Raw genomic sequence first — 23846 nt, 5'->3', positions numbered from 1 at the left:
CCTTGAACTTCTAGGCCAAATAAACCCTTCCTTACATTGCTTAGGTCAAGAGTTTCATCAAAGTAGTAAGAAAACTAATATGGTATGGTCACCTGGTATCTTAAAATCCCCAAAGTTTCCAGCCTCTCTTTACTGAGACTCTGGCAGTCATCTGAAATTTCTAGGGCTATGAGATCTGAGGAGCTACAATGTGTGAGAATACTTTCTCCATGCACCCTGGGGTGGCACCTTCCATGCCATTACCTTCTGCATACAAGTAGGAAATGAAAGCTGCCAGCACAGAGGGCAGAGGTAGCTGATGGTGCTTAGTCCTGGCTGCAGAGCAGCACCCAGTCTAGGACACCAGTGCTACGTTTCTGTTGCACAAAAAAATCTAGAAAATAAATCCTTTGTTTGTTTAAACTGCTTCATTTGGGAGGTGTTTTATGAGGGCTTTTTATAAAAATCAGCCTTTGTTTTCAAAGGTAGAGAAATGCAGAGATCATTTCAAACAGCCTCATTAAACTTCCTTTTCATTCTTGTTTTTGTCACCATAATATTTTACAGCAAACTGCAGGCTTTGTCCAATTTGCTCAACAAATTCTCCAAATGTATTTCTAATCATTAAACTGGTTTAAATAAAATAAAAAAATTACTACACTTACAATTTTTCCCAAACACGGTGTTGCAAACTTGTAATCTCAGTACTCTGCAGCCTGGGGTAGGAGGTCCACTAATCAGCCTGGGCTTATCTCAGAAAACTTTCTCCAGGCAGCAAGATGTCTCAGCAGTTAAAGCTTTTGCCACAGAGTAGCGACAAACTACATTTGATCTCTAGAATGCACATAAAGTTGGAAGTAGTGAAATACCTCCCAAAGCTGTCCTCTGACCTCCACACATGCACCATGGTACACACACACCATGGTACACACGCACCACATACCTGTCATAATGCAACAAATTCTAAAACGTGAATCCTTTCTATAGCAGACTTAATTATGTAATGGTATTACTAACTTGTTAGATGATGTACCTCATTGTCATCTAGTTCTGTTTATTCAAGTTTTTCTGTCTGAAAATGCATGTTCACAGTGGTTTGATTAAATCTGGTTTCAAACTAATTAATTCATATGTTCTTTAACACTTTCAATATATAGCAAGTTTTTTTTCTCTCTCCCACATGAATCTGAATTGAAAAGATTGGGTGACTTGAGGCATTTTGTACATTCGCCATGCATTTTAATTCATGTTTGTCTATCTCATCTCCTGTGGAAGCGTAGAGGCTAGTTAAGACTTGTATTTCATTTTCCTGAGGAGCATTTCCTGTTGTGTTGTGGATATTACAGGTGCTTTAACTTTTTCTGTGAGCGATCAAGTCTTAATAATTATTATGTGCATTGTTTTAAATAATGTTTTTATTAATTCTTTGAGAGTTTTATACAGTGTTTTCTGATCAAACCCTGACCTCCCAACCCCTTCCATATCCTCTCCCATCTCCCTACTCATCCAACTTTATGTTTGTTCTCTCTTTCCTCTCCTTCTTTTAAAAGTCCAATTTGTATAGACTGACTGACTATTCCTGGTTGTGAGGCCTGCTCTGGAGTGTGGTTGATAGACCAGGTATAGAAAACTAATTTCTCCTCTTTGAGCAGCAGTCAGATGCTGATAGTTCCTCAGCTGGGGGTGGACTTTGTGCCCACACTCCTCCTCCAGGCTGGGATTTGTTCGTCTTGATGAATCCATGCAGGTCTTGTGCATGTTGTCTAGTTGCTGTGAGTTCCTAAGTGTGTCTGCCCTGTTGTTTCTAGAAAACAGTGCTTTCCTGAAGTCATACACTACCTCTGACTCTTGCAACCTTTCTGGCCCCTCTTCTGCATAGACTCCTCATCTGTGGGGGAATGGGACATGAGCACCCCGTTTAGGGCCAGGCACTCTAAAGTCTCATAGTCTCTGCATATTGACCATTGTGGGTCTTTGTTTCTGTCTCTGCAGACAGAAGCTTTGTTAATGAAGGTTGAGCAATGTGCTGGTTTAAAATATGGAACCCTGCAGGGATTGCATGTCATCCTTGCTCAGGACCCATGTTAATCTTCTCTATATTGTTCCGGTTTTAGTATATGTGCTGCCAAAGCAAGCACATCTACATTGTTTTTATAATGTGAGATAGGAAATGGCAATTTTCTAGATCCTTCATGCTTTTGTATTGATCATGTGTACTTTTATTGTAAAGAAAAAAAATTCCTTCCTTCAAAAATTCATGCAATGACCCAAATATCTGGTGGAGAAAGGTCAAGATAAATACTTTGATTCCTCCATTAGTCAGCTTTTAAAAGGATGACCTGGTGCTAGCGTCCTTTAGTTATCAGAGATGTTTATCATTATGAATAAATGTGTCTTTGTATTTTTTTCTGTCTTTTTTAAGACAGGGTTTCTCTGTGTATCCCTGGGTAGCCTCAAACTCACTCTGTGGATGAGGCTTCCTCTGCCTCCCAAGTGCTGGAATTAAAGGTGTGCACCATCACCGCCCAGCATGTCTTTGTATTTCTGATGTATTTTATTACAGTGTGGCTATTATTCTTTTTGATACTCAAGTTTTTCCTTCTTTGACTTGTACGAGCTTCTTCAAGATTTGTATTTTTGTTTTGAGACAGAGTCTCACTTTTGATCCTCCTGCTCCTGCCAGTGAGTGTTGAGGTTGCAAATGTGTACCACCATGCTTGGGTAAGCCACAGTTTGCTTCTGTGGCTCTTTATGCGACCCTCTCCCAATCTCTTGACAATGTTTCCATGACTGGATTCTGTGCAATGGCCATTGAGATGTTCATCAGTAGGGAAAACTAAATCCATACCCTTGTTTAATATTTTGTTAGTGGTAAAAGTTATAGATTTCTAGAGACTTCTTATCTCTTAAACTGGAACTGCTACTATCAATCTCATGCTGGCAAAGATCACGTGGGAGGTGTTGAAATGTATCCACAAGATCCCCACTAATAATGCACAGATTCGCTATGTGAGTGTGTGTGCCTGGGTGCTGGAATAGCACATGGGGAGGTTAAAAGCAGGGCAGCATAGATGATACTCAAACTGGGGTTTCTATTTCATCCTTAGAGTCACTTGATTCTCTGATGTCCCACAGTGGAGATCTACAGTTCAAATGTCTCTGATGATATACATCCTTTGAAACATGGGTTAGGACTTAGGCTTGCTTCCCTGGAGCCCAGGCTCTGCTCCATTGTCAAAGATGCAAATCTCTCCAAAGAACCCAGTGGTTTAATTAATTAAGGCTTTCAGGGTCCTTTCTAATTCTCAGATCAGAAGGTGAGTTGTAAATGAGGCCTTCCCAAATTGCAAATGAAAACAGAAAGCTTCCCTAGAGAAACATCAGTGAACTGAACACAGCCCAAGAAGGTGGGGGCTGACACACCTGGGCATATTCAGGTTGTAGGTTGATAGTTCTCAACCTACAAAACATAGCCAAAGCCTGGAGTGGAACATAATCCCAGACAGGCCAGACCTCCGACTCAGCGTGCAGAGAGTTGACTGGGCAGTCAGCTGGTGGTAGAACGATGTTCAGGATGTGGTCATTCCCAGGTTCTTCAGGCCCTCAGCGAAGAGTTTAGAGAAACTTTCATGCCATTTGTTAGGAGAGTGGGCAAGTCAGATTGGTGGGTGTTTTCTCAGGCTTTCTGTCCCTTAAACCTTCTCTTTTGGAGGACGTTGAGCATATGAACTTCTTGTGACACCAGGTGTTTCAAATCCACCCCTGGAGTGCCAAGCAGTTGGTATCCTGTTTGGGTTGGGTGACCATTGCTGTGATGAATGTTGAGTACTCTCTGAGGAACTGACTCTAACAGGTTTTGGGTGTTAAGAGATAGGGTCTTTTTGTTTCCCAGGCCCCAGGCTGGTCTTGAGCTGGTGGGCTCAAGTGATTCTCCTGCCTCAGCAGGCAGGAGTTTGGACAGATTCTACCATTTCCTGGTTAAGGGACCTAGAAATATGGTTGAGGACTCAGCTCAGCTTGGATGTAGAAAATTGGTTCCAGATGTTTCAGATTATGAATCACAGTGTTGTTTACTAGTAATGATACAGGGGCTGCCAGGTTCCTTCTCAGTAAGTGACCTTGAAAGAAGAGCTGCAACTGCAGGCTGTATTAGAAGGCAACGGGTTCCTAGAAGCCAGGAAAAGATGCGAACAGGGACACAGTCTGAACCTCGGACACCAAGGACTAGGTCTTGGTGCTATAGCTCCATGAACACCCCAGCCACACCCTGCCTAGCTCTGTCTGCTCACACTCGCATTCCATGGAGATGGTCTGTTTGGGTTGCAAGCCTTGCTCCTGACCACATGATGGACAGGAGTTCAGGGGAGAAGTCCTAAAGGAAATTCAAAGTCCACTTGCCCATACAACAGGGAAGGTCTGTGCGGGTAATACCACCACCATCACTTCTACCATCACCGCTCTGTTATCATCTTCACTCTCTAACCCCTGTCCTAACAGTCCCTCAGCTAGCAGTGTGGGCTGTTTAAATGGTGAAGAAAGCAATGAAGAGTGAGGATCAGACCGTTGGAGCTATTTTAAGTAGTAACTCAAGTTGCATCATTGTTAAACAGAAGTACTGTGTCACTTAATAAGAACTGAAAAGTTTGTCTAAAGGATCAGTGTTCATCCTTTTTGCATCATGTTTCCCCCAGGTATTTTTCTTCACAAACAGGGAATGTCCAGAAGCTAACTGACCACTTGCTCTAAAAGCTTGCTGTCTTAGTTAAGGATTCTATTGCTGTGAAGAGACACCATGGCCATGCCAACTCTTTTTCTTTTTTCTTTTAATTTATTTTTTAAAAACAATCTTTTCTCATTTTACATGCCAATTCCAATTTCCTTTCCCTCCCCTCCTCCTGATTCCCCCACCTTCCACCCACCCCACCCCCATCCACTCCTCAGAGAGGGTAAGGCTTCCCATGGGGAGTCAACAAAGTCTGACTGTCACTTTGAGGCAAGATCAAGGCCCTCCTTTCTACTTTTAGGCTGAGCAAGGTATCCCACCAAAGAGAATGTGCTCCAAAAAGCCAATTCAAGCACTAGGGGTAAATCCTGGCCCCACTGCCAGTGGCCCCACAGACTGCCCCAGACATACAACTGTCACTCACATTAAGAGGGTCTAGTTTGGGCCTATGCAAGTTCCCCGCTAACTCAGGAGTCATGAGTCAGCGAGCTCCCACTAGCTCAGCTCAGCTGTTTCTGTGGGTGTCCCCATCACGGTCTTGACCCCTTTGCTATTATTATTGCTTCTCCCTCTCTTAGACTGAACTCTGGGAGCTCAGTCCAGTGTTAGCTGTGAAATCTCTGCATCTGCTTCCATCAGTTGCTGGATGAAGTTTCTATGATGATAATTAAGGTAGTCATCAATCTAATTATAGGGGAAGGTCAGTTCAGGCCAAGCCAACTCTTATAAAGTAAAATATTGAATTGAGGTGGTGGCTTACAGTTCAGAGGTTCAGTCCATTACCATCATAGTAGGGAGCATGGCAGTATGCAGGTAGATACGGTACTGGTTACATCTTTATCAGAAGGCAACAGAAAATGGTTTGTGATACTGGACAGTATCTTGAACATCGGACACCCCAAAGTACACCCCCATAGTGACACATGTTCTCCAGCAAGGCTGAGCTTACACCAACAAAGCCACACCTCCTAATAGTGCCACTCCCTATGAGTTTATAGGGACCAATTACATCCAAACTACCTCTCTTACCTTGTGTTTGTCCTTTGTAGAGCTGTTTCAACAGTCACTGGTGCTTGAAGACACCAACCCCCGGCCTTCTATCTGGAGAAGGATATCATGGCACCTGGTGCTGTGTGACAGGTGTAAGTCACATGCCGTCGTTGGAGCCCTTCTGCATCCAGGGCCTACACACATCTGTTTTAACTACTACCCCTCTGTAGTTAAAACACAGGCCTTGCACCTTTAGGTTTGATCCCATAGCCTGAATCAGGACCTACTTCCTGGAACAGGGAGTTCAGGATTCTGTTCTGTGAGTTGACAGAGCTGTTTTTGGTACCTGGTTTCTCTCTGCTGTTTGTTATATATGATACGGCAATATAAATCATGTGAGGTGAAGCTTCTTGCCACCCCTAAAAGGTTATAAAAGTTAGGTCCTTCCTTTGTTCTGTTGTGGGGTTTGGACTGAGAGCCTGCCCCGCTCCATGACCCCAAAGGAAATTGATCATGAATTTGGTTAGGAATAAAAGGCTTCTGAGGGCTCCTCTAGAGGCCTTTCTCTCTTTCCCACTCTTAATGAAGGTTCTCTCCAGGACTTAAAGGGTAGCCTCTCCTTTCCTGTAATATCCCATTATGTTTGGATTCTCATACTGTGTATTGTTTCTGTCTAGTGCTCTCCCTCCTATCCTGAGGCCCAATCATGGTTTTGAGTCTCTTTCTTTATAAAAAACAAACAAACAAACAAACAAAAAAAAAACAACAAAGAAACCAAACCGTCATTCCTGAACAGAATTTGTATATCAGCTTTCTTCTGTAGACTGACCACTATAGCCTTCTTTATAACACAACACAACATGTGCATGTGTGCATGCATATATGTGCGTTGCTCATAGAAGACAGGAGCACCAGATCCACGTAGAGCTGGAATTACAGGCAATTGTGAGCCTCCATGGGAACTGAATTCAGATCTGCAAGAATAGTATGCACTTTCAACCACTGGGCCATCTCTTCAGCCGTGTGACTTTTTTAAGACAGAAAACCAGAAGCATAGCAACCCCATTTTGAATGATGTCTAGTCCTTGTTAAACATCACCATAATCTTGGTCAACTCTGATGTAATCCAGAGTGCTAACAAATGCAGTAACATCATTAGATTGACCAAGCGTTTGCACTGTTAGAAGCAGGAATGTGTGCACGACCTAAACCAAGTATAGTTCCAGGCTAGTAACTTATTCTCTATGCTTGCTTGCCTCACATCTGGGGATTCTCCCATTTACACCTCTCATCCTACTGTAGAAGCAGCGTTACAGACTGTTGCCACTGTGCCTAACTTTACATGGGTTCCACACTTGCATGGTGCTTTATCTACTGAGCCATCTCACCAGCGCTGTGCTTTTGTTGTTGTTGATAATCTTGCAGTTCCTCCTGTGCCCATGGTGTTTTCACTTTCCCTCCTGGATGTTTTCTTCTACCTTTATGTTGACACAGAGCTCCGAAGTTCAGGGCCCTAGCAGTGAGTAAGATAGGACCTTGCTCAGGAAACTGTTAAGCAGCAAATCAAATAACCTCAACCTGTTGAACAACAAACAAGCCTAGATGAGGAGAGAGATACCACAGCCCAAAACAAACAGTGCTCCAGGATGTAGGCACAGGCTGCTCTGGTGAGCGCCTCTGGGTCTTCCTGGTGCCCTACTTAGCTGCTGTGGTTGTGACAGATGGTGTAGGCTCCACAAGTCCCTGCAGGTATGATCAGATCTGACTTTTGGGGGCAGCTGGCCCTTCTACATGCAGGTGAAGTGACTCTTACTTGAGTGCTGTACTGCTCAGCTGTTCCTCTGGGCTGGAGTAACTTCAAACTGCACTAGGACAAGCTGGTAAAGCCTCCCGAGAACTCACTGAGCAGCGGAACGTTCTGGGCCTCAGTGTCTGAATACAGCTGTTCTGTCATGAAGGGCTTATGTAGCTTTTCTTTTCCTGTTGTTCACGAGATGCCTGTTAGGATCTCAGAGGACATATCTGCCCAGCTAGGCTGTCAGGTGGTACTCTATCATCCTTCATCCTCTTGCATCTGAACTCACTCATTTTGGCTCGTGGATACTCTAGTTAGGTTGAGGCATGACACCGGCAGCAGTTCTGTTAGAGACTCAGTGTCATTGATCTCAAGGGACTTGTACCATCCGGGGGAAGAGTGAAGGTTCTAACTGCTAATGAGCGGTCTAGGCTACTGAAAAGGGCCAAGTGTTCATTAGACGCATCATTCTTCCTAACCAAACGGGCATTTGCAGAACCACAGGCCACAGCTGGTCTGGCTTTATAGAGGACAGTATCACTGTGAAGTACTGCTGTCTTCTGGTGTGGGTGCTTTCTCTCCCAAGGAGTCCCCAAGGTCTTTTGGAATAAAGGTGACTTCTGACTTTCCCAGTTGAGGCACAAGGTCTGAAGGAGAGGCTGAGACAAAACGTAGCTGATTATTGAGACCGAGAGACAAGGTGAGTCAGGATGGGGCCCAACAGGTGTCAGAAGTAGGTGATCTCAGAACTGTCAGGCCCAACACCTAGTTTTGTTAGTTGTAGATAGCTTGGACTGAAATATAACTCCCTTACTGCCACCCCAAACCCCAGTCAGACAAAATAGAAGTTATTTTTGTTCAAGGGCCACTGTGGCAAGGGACACTTTAGAGAGGGATGGAAGTGGGAAGGCGGGCCAGGCAGGGGAGCAAACAGATGTGGGTGGCTAGGGCTCCTAGCAGTGCCACAAGGACATGAACTGGGAGGAGACTGTCCTACGGAAGAAGTGAGGGAGGTAGTGGCCTGTGCCCTATATGCAAGCATGCATGCACACTTTGAGACTGTCACACTCAGACCCACTCATATGCACAGCCTCCCCTAGTCTTCTGATGCCAGTGGCAGGGCCCCATTGAATCCCGTCTTTGTTCTGGGTCTTTGGGGAAGTGGTCTGAGATTCTGCACTGGGTCCCTCAGCACTGGCAGCGATGGGCAACATTCCACTGGCCGTTCCAGCGATGGGCTGGACTGCGAGCATGGAAGGACCCAAGACAAACGTCTGAAATCCCGACCTGACCACAGTACGGGTACACACCACGGTCATCCTGACTCCACTTGTGCTGTTTGAGGACCCCCACCTAGGCTTTCCATCCCATCAACCTCCTCTTTAGGCTTCCTTTCTGTATGAACTTAGTTTCCTGTTGCCAAGACCAAACTCTGCCTACCTTCAGATGCAGCTCCCAGCGGATCTACAGCTGCAGACCACACAACTGCCGCCACTTACTAACTGTCCGTTGACTTTAAAACACAATGGACTAGGGAGGAATTTGGTGCTTCAGAAGCACAGTCACACTTCCAACTGTCCTCTCCATGTCCTCGTCTCGGTACCGCAGGGTGTCCCTCGAAGGCCCCAGGCCGGAGGGACTGCAGCTTCTCGGGAGCGCGCTCTCCAGCCCATCCCCGAGAGGTGGGCGTGTCTGAGCGTGCTAGGCTGACAGAGGGCGTGGTCATGGGCGGGGCCGGAGGTGGGGGTGGGGCTGGTGGCGCTGTCCGGTGCTGAAGCTCGGCCGGCGCCGCCGCAGGAACGCTGAGAGCTCAGCAAAAGGAGCTGGCGCCGCCTCGCTAGCTACCCTGTCGGTCCTCGCTCCCGTGCGGCCATGGACTGAGCTCCAACCGGCTGCGGGGATGGGGCCGCTGCTCCCGCTTTTGCTGCTGTTGCTGCTTCCGCCGCCACTGCCTCGCGCTCTGCCCGCCCCCGCGTCTGCCCGCGGCCGGCAGCTCCCGGGGCGCCTGGGTGAGTGAGGGGTGCCGGGATGGGAGCAGGAGCTGGGTCCTGTGTGCCCGTGCGCAGCCGCAGGCCCCGCGGGCCCGCCGTGCGTCTTCCGGTCCTCGCAGGCTACTTGGGGCGGGTTTCGCTTCCCACCCGCCTCAGTTTCCCTCCCTAGTGGCCGACCCCACCCCCTTGGGCCACCGACTCCCGAGTCAGGTACTAGGGACCCGGAACAGCTCAACCGCACGGTTGCTCACGCCCCGCATGTTTGTGCATCCCTGAGTGTCCGCGCTTTGCGCGTGCCCCAAATGTCTATGAGCCCTGCGTGCTCTCGTGTTCCTTACGTCTCCGTGTGCTCCGCGTGCTACCTGAAGGACCAGGACGCGGCTGAGAGAGTGGCTGGGCCGTGGATCCTGGCCTCTCCTGCTACCCTGCTCTGCACCTGCCATTCCCCCGCTCACGAGGCAAATCCTCGGTCTGCGGGTGGAGGCTGGACCGACATTTTCCTTTCCTGACACGCGGAAGGAAAAGGAAAGGCGACAAGGAGGGAGGGCGGAATTGGTGGCCTTTTTGACATGGCACCTCCCTCCTGCTAATCTTGTCTGTTAAGGAGATTTATCATAAAACCAATGTTTGTAAGAGGCTTTGGGGCCAGAATTACCACACATAATGGACTACAACAATCAGTGTTACAGGAGAGAGTGTGCACGCCTGTGCATGGGAGGTGGACAGGGGTGAGCTGCAGCCTGGTCTGAGTTCCCCTCAGGCTCCACACCTCCTTCCTCCTGCTTCTGGTCTTCAAGGGTGTTTCCACCATGCAAAACTCAAAGGAAGGGACTGAAAGAAGGACGTGGGCTTTGCTCTCCCAGACCTTGGGCTGGTGTAGGTCTTGTTCCCCCTGCCATCCTGGCTTCCTAATCTTTTCACACAGAGGGTCTAGTTAAGTTTGCAGCTGGAGGAAATATTTATGATGGAAAGGAGGCCCCTGCCCACCTCTCAAGACTCCCTGAAGAGGTCTTTTTCCAGTCTGTTTGCCCCAGGACCAGTTCACAGGCCCCTTATTCCTTACTGGGTGCCCAAATATGCCCAGCTTTCAGTAGGTGTGTGTGTTCTGTGTGGGTGATGCTTTTGGCTTGTACTTCACCCCAGGTAAGCCCAGAAGGCTAAGATACCCATCAGTTTTCTCTCCTGTATTCCCTTCTTACTGGTTAAAAATTGGCCTGTCACTTCAGGGAAGGGCTGATTGCCCAGATGGCCAGATGCTACTATTTACATTCACAAGGCTGGACACAGGTCAGGGAGAATCAGGACAGCGGCAGAGGCGGACCTACCTTATGGCATAGCATGGGAGGAGGAATTACTTTCCCTGTGTAATTGCCAGCTCATAGCATTTTACCAAAAGCACAAAGAAAGGAGAAGGTGGCTGGGGAAGAGAGGGGTGGCAAAGGAAACTCAAAGGTGGAAGTGTTTGGAAAGAAGTCATTGAGCTATTCTGGATACCTGCCTAAGACAGCAACGTTGTCTTGACAACAAGTGAAGTTGATTCATGTCATCAAAAGGTGTGGCCTGCATTTACTCTTCCACCCTGAACATGGCAGAAGTATTGTCTGACGGCTCAGCCCAAAGGGTCAGGTCGGTGACTATTTCCCTGTCCATCTTGGAGTGGACATGCTTTCACAGACTGTGATACCATGATTCATAAGGCAGTCTCAGGAATGTTTGCTTTGTGGGTCAACAGTACAGACCCAGGCTTCCTCAGGGAAGCCTCTAGGTGACAGTTACAGTCCCTCTGTTCTCCAGATACTTGGATCTGGCTTCAGCAGTATGCACTGACCCCAGCATTCCTTCCTCTGGAACTGGCTGCATACTGTCCCTGAGTGGGGCTGCCCATTCTTCGGAGGCCAGAGACGGCTCACAGCCAACCACCGTGTGAAACCAACCGCTGCTGTGTTCTCTGTGGTCTTGGAACAGCCACACCAATTGTCTTGACTCAAATCATTGTACATAATTGAAGGCACAGAAGAAATCTGGCAAAGCTGAGGCATCTGTTGTTGAGTTCTCCCCTTTTTTCAGTGTTGGGGATTGAATCCATTACTTTGTGCATGCTAAGCAAACACTCTACCACTGAGCTACACCCCAAGCCCTAACATATATTTCTTTATTTAGCTATTTATTAATACTTAATCTAGGGTTGAGGCCTACAGACCAGATAGTTGAAGGAGAACCACATTTTTGTTGTGTTTTTGTTTTTCGTTTCTGGTCCTCCATTGCATTAAATAGACTTGTGGGTTAGAACTAAGGCAAGATGTTACCAAGATAGAAGGACTAATTCTTCCAGTATGGGACACTTTAGTGATTGGGGTGTTCTTCCCATTTAAAATGGTGCCAAAACTCCCAGTGTGACTTGGGGCCCCCAGTAGTATACCTGGGATTGTCCGCAGCACTCTGAGCCGTGCTCCGGAGGACTAGACATAGCCTCCATCTTGCCTGGCTTCAAACTAGTTTTAATTCCTGCACTGGAACCTTCCCTTTTGCTAAATCTCTGGCAGGAAAGAGTCCCCAGTGCTTTCAATGATCTAAGAGACTAGTTACAGTAGAATTGGGGGGACAATCTCATGACAGTTCATTGACTTTCTCTTCACATTCTCTCATTTTTGGGTGTCCTTGCTCACCCTGTTCCCTGTCCTCTGCCTCTGTCTGGAATTTTAAGACCTCATGCTCTCAAGGCTTTCAGGTGTTTTTCCTGAGGTCTGACTTGAACATACGACACCATTCTGTAATTCCAAGGAGGCTTGTTTGTGAACTTGTCAGGTAGCCCCTCATATCGAAGGGGCAGGTGGATTAAGGATCCTGCAACCTCTGGCTAAAGTAACAGAACTGAATTTGCCAAAGCCAGAGCCCACCTTTCACATAGAATGTTCATTCTGACCCTTTGTTCCTGCCTCCCCACTTGCCCACGCATACTTTCATTCACCAGTGAGCCCACGCAGAGCTAAGAGGCAGAGCTGGCAGAGGCAGGAGTCGACTGGCTTTGTGAACTGCGTGGCGTGATTGTTTATTTTTAAATCAAAGATTCTTCCTCCCACAAAAGCGCAGATCCATGTTGGCCTCATGGGGCCTGGAGATTTTCATTCTGTTGCTTTTGCAGAAATGAGCAGCTCACCCTACCCTAGGGTTGGAGCTGGCTCTGCTGGTGGTTGTGTCTCCATCAGCCTCAGGTGCTTTTCTCAAGGTCTGTGGAGAACTCTGCTCTTCCAGCAGAAAGAGGTGCCAGACAATGGGGCTCCTGCATGGCGCTGTGAGGTGGCTGTTTCTTCTGTCCAGAGATGACAGTTTATTTGTCAGTCTGTGAGGGATAGGCAGAGAATTAACAGAGATGTTCTAAATGGCTCTTTTTGCTGAGCCCTGTCGTCCATTTCAATGCCTACAGCTATTCTCTCAAAGCGACTTGCTTGTCAAGGTTACCAATTAGAGGTCTGTGTCAGGCGTCTGAGCATCCTTAGCAGCCCTCCCCAGGAAGAAGACACTTCATCTGTATCTGCTTTACTCCTAGGTAGCCTACAGATGTCCTGAGACATCTGCTGTACTTCCAACAGTGTAGTCTTTGTTTTGGTCTCCCATCCCCTGGGAAGACCAAGACTATAGCCTGGGGTCAGTCAGACGGAGAAGTAGGTGGACGTGTTAAGTTTAAGGCCCGATGCTCTAATCAACCTTGGAGTCCTTGTAGATTTTTCTATGTAGCGTTTTCTGCTTTTTGTTTGTTTACAATGTTCTATTTTTGCACACACAGTATTATCTGATTTGTGAATCAGTTTCATTTGGTTTTCTCCGTTTTATGTGAGTGTGACGTAAGAAGAGGAGAGTGGGAAGGAGGGGTGGGTCACTTCACTTTCCCTTCCTCATGTTCTTACGAAGAAGAGTTGTTGCTGGCGGTGACTTCTAATCCCAGCACAGTGATGTCTGAGGTCAAGGCCAGCCTGGTCTACAGAATGAGTTCAAGAATAGCCAGTGTTACATAGAGAGACCTTCCTTGTCTCAAAAAAAAAAGAAAGAAAAAAAAGGAAAGAAAGAAAGGGGGAATTAAATAAAGAAGGAGAAATAACAATAACAAATAACAATTTGTAGAGGACACCCTAGACTCACAAATCCTCTGTGTGCTGGCTAGCTTTATGTGAACTTGACCTAAGAGTCATTTGGCAAAAGTGAACCTCAGTTGAGATAATACCTCCTCCAGACTGACTTGATTAGTGACTGATGTGGTAGGTCCCAGCTCACTGCGGGCTGTGCCAACCTTGAGCTGGTGGTCTTGGGTGCTGTAATTAAGTGGGCTCAGCAAGCTGTAAGGAACAGCCCAGAAGCATGTTCCTCCATGGTTTCTGCCTCAACTCCTGCATCCAGGTTCCTGCCCTGCTTGATCTCTTGCCCTGATTTCCTCCAGTGATGTGACATGACCTCAGAATTGTAAACTGGAATAAACTCTTTCGTCCACAGGTTCTTTTTGGTCATCTTGATCAGTCACAACAGTAGAAAATTAATAGAAAAGATGCTTTTAGCTAAATGTGCCCCAAACTAAATGCAACTCTGGCTTTGGAAGGCAGATATTTAAGGACTGCTTGGATACATGTAGGACTTGGTAACTTGGGAATCTTTTCTGTGTAGAGGGCAAATGAGAGCTGCAGGAAAAGGTTGAGGCTTCACGTGGTCACGTGTGAGACAAAGGCCAGTGTGCCTGCCTGGCCAGAAGGCTGTCTTATCAACTCTGACAAGATGTTCTGTTTCCCACAGAAAGCAAACAGCTGACCACGTGGACACCTCTCAGTTCACTCAGAAGCACCTAGCAGCTGTTTACACAATACTCTAAACTGACCTTGGTAAACGTAGCCCCGGCTGGACTTAGTGTTTCTGGTTGCACTTGATAGGAGGCCCGGAACGGCTGTCTTCTCTGCTGTCTGCAACGGTGCAGATAGCTTGTTCAAGGAAGGTCTCCCCCTTTAATCTGTGCTATTCCTAACAACTCATCCAGCTGCTCTTTAAATATCTAGAGCAGGAAGTAAAGTGGGTGCGGCCTCCCTGGGTGTCCCTCCCTATTGCTGGAGTTAAGAACCTTTCCTGAGATAGCCATATGCAAACCTATACCTGGCCCATGCTGACATTCTTTTCCAGAAGTGGACTTTGAACTAGGACCTTTATCTCCGGTAGCTCTGGACCCTGGTTAGGAGAACTGGATAGCGAGCAGTGTTTCCTAGAAGCAGTTCAATTCAGTGTATTTCTGCTTAGTGACGGGGGCATTGTCACCTGCCTCCTCTAGGAGCACTGCCTGATATTAGAAGCAAAGGCTACTTCCTGTCAGCTCTAGGGAAGGAATAACCGTTGGTCCAGAGAGAGAGGGTCATGCTGAGGGAGCACATGCTCAGCTGTAAAAAATGCTGCTGAGCTTTGCCTTCAAAATTCAGTTTTAGAATTACCAGGGGCAGGAGAAATGGTTCAGTAGTGGAGGCTGAATATTGGTCTTGTAGAGGACATGAGTTTGGTTCTTAGCATCCATGCTGGGTGCCTCACAGTTGCCTGTAACTCTAACTCCAGAGGATCTGCTGCCTCTGGTCTCCACAGGCACCTGCTCTTCTGTTCACACACTCAGGTAATTAAAGAGAGAAAATTACCATTCATGTGGTGAGAATGGTGGGTTAAGTACTTGCCACACAGTCACGAGCTGAGCTCAGGTCCCACAACACATGTAACTGTTACATCGGTGTCATGGTGCACCTATGATCCCAGTGCTTAGAATGTAGCGGTATCCATGTATGAGAACTTGCACGCACACAGACACATCAAGAATACTTAATATGAAAAAAATTGCCTATGGTGCAATTGACTTTCTTTAGGTCCACAGTTCTACATAGGTATTCATAGGCTGTTACAATGGGACCAACTGCCTCAAGCTCCTGCCACCAGGACATCCCTCCAGTGATGGATTACATCCTTGAACTGAGAGCCAAAAGAAACCCTTCCTTAAGTTGCCTTTGCCAGGGTGTTTTATCATGGTGATAGGATAAGTAACTAACTTAGGTGGTAAAGGAATGTATGGGGGCCAATGCTGGACCTGCAGTATCACCTCCATGGGCTTCCTCCCTTTCCTAGTGCCCCGGAGCTGGGGAGAGTACCTGTTGTAGGACACAGATCCTTAGAAGAACTCTGTCTTCCACTGGAATAGAGGCTTCAGCTGAACAAAGCAGGCTGCTGCTTCTGCCCTAGGCTTTCGGAGTGGGTCAGGCTCATCTGTTCCATTGCCCATCAGTGATGTGTTTAGAATCTGTCGGCCACTGGTGGGTCTGATCCAGGGAACTGTCAAAATGCTCTTTGGTCAGGTGTGAATTTCATATTGAGTTTTATATTATTCATCAGATTCATATATTTGGCTTGCTTTCAGAAGGTTTGATATTGGAAATAGATAACTTGTTTGCTTTCCAAACATCCAGCCTTTCCACAGTGGCAGGGATGAAAGAGTAGTCAGTGAAGTAAGGTATGTATAAAGTCGATTTTCCCAACACTGCTTTGTTTCCATCAGATGGTACACAAACTTCAAGGACACATGTGTGTTCTCATCTTTAAAGAGGACAGTATGCCACTAAAGGGAACTATCCTGCGCCTGCTTGCCACCACGGGTCAGCCTCAGCCCACCTAGTCTTACATTTCCCCTCCCATACTGAAGTGTGCAGTTAAGGCAGGTGCACCCCCCCGCCACACGGGCTTTTAGACCTTCAAGCTCTGGATAGTTGTCTGGATTCTGAGCAGAATTCTGCAGGCGGCTATAGGGTCTGCCTGGGTGTGGCTGGAGGGACTCTATAAGAAAGGCTGGACAGTCTTCGCCAGGGAGAGGGAGCTTCCTGGCTAAGGGCATCAGCTTGCGTGTGACCGAGCAGCTGTGTGCGCTGACTGTGGCTTGCTGCTGATACTCTGGCAGCGTTGTGATGCAGCTCACGGCAGCAGCGAGGCACTGGTGTGGCTTGAGCCCAGATCAGCTGCCGACATATTCCCCGAGACAGTCAGAGCTTGGCAAACGAGATGGAGACAAAGTCCGAGTACCAATCGGAGGACTTCCTACCTCGAGTCTACGTCCACCAAGAGCTCTGGAAGTGCTCTTCTTTGCTCAAAGCTAGCTGTAGTGGAGCTAATTTAGCCTCTACCTCACCAGCATTGTAGATTCTAATCAAAGAGAGGGTTGAAAGTCACCATGGAACATACAGCTCCAGCAAAGTCAGGGAAGGCCCCCCCCCCGTCTCTTTATACTTGAATTCTCAGAGCTGCACCTTCTTTAGGCCTCACCGGACTCAACCCCCATCTACCTTGTACCTTGTCCTCACTCCTGCCTCCTCACCCCGTCTTCACTCCTGCCTTCTCACCCCAGTCTTCTCCCCACAGCTACACCCTCACATCTGCATCCGTACTCCAGCCTCCCTGTTCTTCTGATCTCTTCACCTTGCCCTGATATTACATCTGCTTTACCCCAATCTTCTTACCCTGCACTCTCACCCCTACAACTTCACACCTGTATCCTTGTGCCCACATCCTCACACCTGCATTTTTTGGACATATGTTCTCTGCATCACGTTCACATCTGTTTTATCATGGTGCCTGGTTCTTGGACCCTTAAAATAGGTAATTTTAAGTTAGATAATTAAGGTTCCAGAAACTGTGCTGTTTCACTGAAATGAAAAGTATATTCTAGCTGAGCATGATGGCCCACTCCATTAATCCCAGCACTCAGGAGGTAGAGGCCTGCGGATCTCTGTGAGTTCAAGGTCATCCTGCTCCATATAGAAATTTTAAGGCATCCAGAATGGCATAGTAATAGCTGTCTCAAAAATAAAATAGAAAATAAGACAAGAAAGAAAGAAAACTATACTCTAACAATAAGACTACAAGTGTATTTTGCAAGCATGTTGTGGCTAGCATGCAGACCTGACTGTGTTGCCATATAAGGATAATTAATGGAGATAGTCTCACTCGAGATGTTTTTCACATTATCACTTCAAACAACTTGAAGTTCTTTAATGTAAGAAATATAGCTTCCTTGGTAGCTATACAAGTTCCTCACAATCTTGAGTGAAGAGCATCGCAGATGAGGATATGAGAGTAAAATCTTTGATTTTAGTGTGTATGGGTGTTTTTGCATGCATGTATGTCTGTGCTCCATATGAGTGCCTAGAGCCCACAGAAACCTGAAAAGGGTATCTCTGGATACTGGAGTTACATCAAATCTAGTTCCTCTGGAAGAGTGGCGAGCACTCTCCACAGTGGGGCCGCCTCTCTAGGCTGAGCATGTCATCCTTGCAGATATATTATCTTCTTTAACATATTCTATCATTAAACATTTGATAAATAAGCAATTTGAAATAATTTTAGAAGTGTATTTGACATGTCTAGATTGCACTGCTTTTGAGCACTCTAAGGATGGCCTCTTGCCCCCTGGTGCCTGGCTTTCTATGGGTCACAGGGGAAGGCAAGAATAACTGCTGGTCAGTCCTTGGCTGTAGAATGCCGGTGATGGAGACAGCTCAGTGGAACCTACTGGGGAGTCAGCACAGCAGCACCCCTTTGGGGTACACTGTGTAGAGCTCCCAATTGGTCTCTGTTGCTGCTTTTTGCTTCTTTTCTTCTGCAGCCATGCTTTCTCTTAAAGCAATCAGGACGAGGGCCAGTGCTCTCCTCACTTTCCTGACCCACACGAGCCCTCAGGGTTATGGAGACTGGTGGGATGAGATGGTGAGAGTGGTGTTATCTGGACGGGGCCGTGCCCTGCCCTTACACCAGAGCCTCTTTCTCCTCCCTACCAGTAACGAAGTTCTGTGGTTCTGTTACGAGTAATCAGTTTGAGTTTTATATGGCAATAATCATGTCTTTGCAATTCTGCGATACAAGTAAATATATGGGTTGATACACCAGTGGCATCCTGAAATTGGTGGACCGGTGAGGTAGGTGCTGGGGTAAGTTCAGGGCTTATGCAGCAAAAGTAAGCTCTTATTTTCAAACTTGTGGCCTGGAAAATGCTAAACAAACAAATAACATATTAACAGTATAGTGTGTGTCTGTGTCTGTCTCTCTGTACACGTGTATTCATGTAGGCTAGAGGTCAACCTTGGATTCCATTTCTCATATGTTGCCACTTGATTTTTAGACAGGCTCCCTCTGTAGAATCTGGGGATCACCAGTTAGGCTAAGCATTGCTGGCTATTGAGGCCAGGAATTCACTCGTTTTGCATCCACAACTCTAGGATTACAGGCAACCACCATGATGCCTGGCTTTTTACATGGGTGCTAGGGACTGAACGCAGGTCCTCACTTTACCAACTGACATATAGCCCCAGACCAGGTAACTTTTAAGTAGGAAAAAAGAAAAATCAAATCAAAACAAAAAGCCCATGTCTCTCAATGAAGACTTGATTTTTAGTATAGTTTGGAAGTAATCATGTTCTCCTTGTTTTTCATTTTTGTTATATCTCAAGCACTTTTCTGTCCTTAGCATGTAAGAAAGCAAAACTGAGTCTGTCTGGACACTGGTGGCAGTCACAGCACACAAACCAAGGAAATAGAAATATGTGAATCGTGTTACTGGAAACCTTGACTGCAGCTCATGTGACAAGCACATGACCAGAAAAATGCCAAAAGAAGTCTGTTAAAAATATGGGAGCTGCAAGGAACAAGCAGTGTCAGAAGCTGGCAAGGAAGCCAGGCTGGCCATTGCTATTTAGTCTTTTTTGAAAAGTAAGACACAGATCTTGAAGGTTGTCTTGATTTGTTGCTATTATGGGAAAGTGAAAATGCAATTGAACTAAGTTTCCGGATGTTTAGATAGGTATTAGGCTTGTTCTTATTCTTTACAGCTTTTTGATGGAGAAATGTAGACATAAAACCCTTTTAGGGTGTGAGCAAATGGCATCATTGATAATATCAGCCGGCATTCAGCGGTAAAGAGTGATCTGCTTGCTCTGCACTGGCACTGCTACATAATACATACCGTTTGTTCAATGGTTAAATCTTTGTTTAACTCTGAAAGCATCAGATAAAGAGTTTAAAGTCAAGTAGTATGGGGTAAAAGAATGTTCCAGATTGTTCTAAATAATCTTATATAAAATGACACATGTTGGAAAGGATCGTGAGAAATTAAATACGTGCTAATTCCAGATGGAGCTTCCCCTCGGACAGCACAACCATGCTGCGTTCTATGTGCTGGAGTTATGTGCTGGAATACTGAAAAGGCGATGGTTTTCCAAGAGAAATCAATAAGTGGGGGAAGTATCCTTGAAGAAAGCACGGCGGGTCATTTCAATTTGTAACCTGGAAGCATTTGCTTCTTTAGAATGATCTAGTGGTTCTCTGTTGAGAGGGCTAAGCACCGGGTAAGTATGGGGAGCAGAAATGCCCCTAGTGTCCCATAATGCTCAGGATGGACCTATGTTGCCTGGTCAAGAAGCTGGCAAAACTATGAGTGAGCATCTCTGAAGCAGAGTGGGCACTTCTCTAGCATGAGTGAGGTGTCGAGTTCAGCCCCCACTGTCATATAGCAGTGTCCTCTGAGATAAAACATTGCAACGTGGAGGGGAGCTCATCAAAACACAGGATGTTACAGAGGGAAGTGAAGCATTCTGTCCTTCAGGGAAGCTCATTAAGTTCAGGGAGTAAACAACTCAGTTGCTTCAGGAAGTCACCAAACTGACAAGATTCACTAGGTTCTTACTCTCTGAACATATATATGGATATCCTGTATGGCTTGCATTTGAAAAGCCTTAGGGAGAGAAGAGGACTGACCCTCTTGTTGCTGGCCGTGGGTCTAGTTGCTGGAGCTTGGTTCCTGCCTGGTGTGTGCCGAGGAGCAGAGTTAGGAAGTATGGGCCACTAAGTCCCTTCTGTGTGTTGGCATCACCAGCCTGTGGCTTCCTTGCCTGGACCTGAGTTAAGCTGACTCTTGACCTTGTGAATCTGTGTGTGTGTGTGTGTGTATTTGTGTGCGTGTGCACATGTGTGTGTACACATATGTGTGTGGTGTGTACACCCATGTGCACATACAGATAGATGATAGGTTGGGGGTTGCCTTCACAGTATTAGGTGTACTCTGTGCTTTGGGAGTTCTGCCCTTTTTTGGTCTTATGTGTTCAGTACATTTTTGGACCTGTTTTTTTTCCCCTGATGATTTAAAAGGTACCCATATGTTCTCATGGTCCCAGTCTACTTTGATGAGTTTCTACAGCGATACTTTGTGGGTGGTGCTGCAAAGGCAGTACTGTTTATGTATGGGATGAGATGCACATCCACTCTGTGTCTGTGTTGGCATTCTAGATGAGCTGAAAGCTGCTTGTAAAGTAGAATCACTCGTTCAAGGCAAGGTGAAGCCTGAAAACCATGGCTTAGGACAGGGCACAGGCTGGCCTCAGAGCTGTGTGTGCCAGCAGGGTGATCTCGTCCATTCTTAGTAACTCTTGAAGAATACACACACCATCAAGGGTAGACTTCAAGTGCTGAGGAAGGGTCCTCAGGCCAGTGTCATCCATTGTGAGTAGATTCTACATCAGGGGTCCAGATTAAGGTTTGTGAAATGACTTGTCATAGAACTGACCTAACAGGGGCTCTGAAAGTCACATGACTCAGGGTTGGTGGTCAGTGGGTCTTCAAAGAGAGACTTAAGAGTGTGTGGGTACAGGGCGCTGCTGCTTCCTCTGGGCTTGGAGCTGACATTTATGTCTCTCTCTCTTCCCCTCTCCCTCTCTTCTTCTCTTCCTTCCTCTCTCCTTCTCCTATGTGTGTATCAGTGCATATGGAGGCCACATTTGGAATAGATGTCTTCCTCAACCATTTCTCCACCTTATTTTCTGAGACAGGGTCTTTCAACTGAACCCAGAACTCAGTGATTTGGCTAGATTGGCTGACTCACAGCCCTGGAAATCCCCGTCTCTGCTTCCCCGGTGCTAGAGTCTCAGGCATGCGCCACCATGCCCAGCTTTATGTGAGTGCTGGAAATCTCTGCTTTGGTCCACATGTTTGTACAAAAGTCCTTTACCAGCTAAGCCATCTCCCCAGCCCCAGTGCTTTATTTTTTTAAAACAATACTGAAGAGTGCCAATTTCTGTAAGCTCTCTCATATTGAACTGGTTGACTGTGTCTAGAAACTGCTGTGGTCCTGCTGGCTCCCGACTTTGGTATTTCCGGATCCTGAAGCAGGTCTCGCTTTACCTGTTTGGATTTGTCTGACTAGGTCCAAAATGGTGAGGGTAACATGGCGTGTTGACTGTTACAAAGCATGATGTCTGAGGACAGCGGTTCCTTGAGTATTTCTGTGCAGGGTGGGGTGTGTTCTGCACCAACCCCCAGGAAGTGCCTCTGTGTCCACCGCACTAACAGACTTGGTAAATATGGATTATGGGTCTCAGAATGTCTCAGCCTGAGTTAGCCACCCTTCATCTCAGAAAACAAGACTTGATTTATTTAATTGGGATACAGTTTAAATTATTTGGAAAATATAAATGCATATTCTCAAGTTTCTTAGCTGTGCTTGTGGCACCAGTGGGTCTAGTGGTGTCTACTGTGCCCTCATCTCTATTTGTATACCAGCATAGTCACTGCTGAAGAACAAAACAAGAAGCGGTTTTAATGAAGGTCCCTGACAGAGCTCCATGACTGGTAGTGGACTTTGGGATTTGGTGATCCTTTCTGGAAACAGCACCAGAGGATCTGGATGGATGCTATAAAATTTGCTGCCTGGCAAAGACCCAGGAGCAGGGAGTAGGGGACAATGGGCATGTGGAGTCATCTTCCCCCGAGGGGTGACCAGGGATGCATGGATATGGTGGCTGCGGCCCATGTGTCCTGGGCAAGGTTCATGCAGTGTCCCAGGACTGAGTGGGGAAAGTACAGTAGGCACAGTGTGACCCTCATGGAGATATTGTTGTATTGGTAGCTCCATTTCCACAAGGGTGAGGGCCAAAGGGCCTGCTGGGATCCTTAAACAGCAGAGAGGGTCATGAATACACTATGCCAGTAATACAGAACAGCACACTTGTCTTCTGGCAGTGTCAGAATCTATAAGGTCAGGAGGTTCACAAGCTTCATCAGTTTCATTGACTCAAGAGCTTTCGGAGTCACTTGGAACAATTATAGATTCTTTGTTCCTTCAATCTCAATCACCAATGTCTGAAATACTCAAATCACACACGAAAGTTGGAAGAGGATAGAGTTCACAAGAGTTTTTGTTTGTTTTAAGAAGAACCAAAGAGTCAATGCAGGTGGCCAGGTATTGATTTTCAAACCAAACATGGAGACGTTGAGGCAGATTTCTGGGTGACACTCAGGTGTAACACTGACAGCTCACGGGACTGAGCTGCACTGAGTCCAAGGATGGGTGAGCAATTGCCCGACAATTCCTGCGTGGAGTCTGTGATTGGAGAGTAAACGGGAGAGCCATGGGGTGGTGCCGCTTGAAGCGTCTCTTCTTACATGTGTCTCTCTGTGCACTCTGGTCTAAAATCTGACATTCTCTAGTGCTTGTTTACCTTTCCAGACAGGTTTTCTTAACGAGCCATTTCATAAATGTGCTGAGTTCCTGCATTGCTCCATTTTAGCTATGCTCTGTACAGAGACGTAAGAGTTATCTATAGAGATTTCACTTATTGCCATGGCTGCTCCTGTCCACACCAGCACCAGGCATTTGCCGAGAGGAAATCAGAGCTTTGACACCTCCTCTATTCTCACCGAGAATGCACAGTACCACTGTCCCGCGAACCCGATAATCGGCCCCACAAAGAAACAAGTTTTCAGTAAATGAATAAATTTCTATATGGGTTAGGACCTTCAAGTACTATATGGCCGATAAGATGGGGGTAGACCTTTCTAGGATCTCCCCTCCCCCAAGACTTTCCCTGCCTTTAGAAGATCACCAAGCCTCTCTATTCCAGTGCTTTCTCAGTGTCTGCCTTTGTGACCATGGTTAACTCACTCGGTGCTAGAGAGCATTGTGTGTCGTGTGCATTGATCTTGGGTTGAGAACATCCTTATCTTGTTCTGTGAGAGAAGTCTGGTGAGTGATTGTAACATGCAAAGCCCATGTTTCATCACAAGGGTAAACTTTGGTTTTTGATAATTCTGGACTAGGAATGAAAAACATGTCTGAGGCTGGTTCTTTCGGGACTCTTAAGGGATGATTTCATTAGGTGTGCTGACAATGAAATAGAACACATCAGAAACAAAGCACCCCACATAATGAAGGGGATCCATGAGGAGTTGGTGGGAAACCAAAGCTTCCTCAGTGGGGGGCAGGTCTAGTCTGAGGGTGGCCCAAGCTGTCTGGGCCCCCTGAGCCCCGACACTGGTGTCTGGAGCTCATGTG

General features: G+C 46.6%; 1 protein-coding gene, 1 long non-coding RNA gene and 1 other non-coding gene across 4 annotated transcripts in view; 1 reads left to right on the top strand and 2 right to left on the bottom strand.

Annotated features, from left to right (window-relative positions):
- Positions 1–2011: 2011 nt before the first annotated feature.
- LOC125402920 (U6 spliceosomal RNA) lies at positions 2012–2117 on the bottom strand. The gene has a single exon (XR_007232787.1). It is a non-coding gene; the product is annotated as a U6 spliceosomal RNA (small nuclear RNA).
- Positions 2118–6757: 4640 nt separating this feature from the next.
- Positions 6758–9157, bottom strand: LOC146892526 (uncharacterized). Its single transcript, XR_015004624.2, has 2 exons — positions 8928–9157; positions 6758–8146 (listed from the first exon to the last, which is right to left on the bottom strand). It is a non-coding gene; the product is annotated as an uncharacterized LOC146892526 (long non-coding RNA).
- Positions 9158–9258: 101 nt separating this feature from the next.
- Ptprn2 (protein tyrosine phosphatase receptor type N2) overlaps positions 9259–23846 on the top strand; it is a 733386-nt gene continuing 718798 nt past the window's right edge. For both annotated transcript variants that reach the window (XM_085698049.2, XM_048437696.3), the window contains exon 1: positions 9259–9496. In XM_085698049.2, the coding sequence (XP_085554175.2) occupies positions 9388–9496 (109 nt within the window). In that variant the 5' untranslated portion in view covers positions 9259–9387. The remainder of the gene's footprint in view (positions 9497–23846) is intronic.

The sequence above is a fragment of the Myodes glareolus genome, chromosome 11 (assembly GCF_982192425.1).
Source record: "Myodes glareolus chromosome 11, mMyoGla1.1, whole genome shotgun sequence".
In the NCBI taxonomy this organism is placed as follows: Eukaryota; Metazoa; Chordata; class Mammalia; order Rodentia; family Cricetidae; genus Myodes; species Myodes glareolus.
Note: the sequence above shows the minus strand (reverse complement) of the source record. Positions and strands in the feature narration are given on the sequence as shown.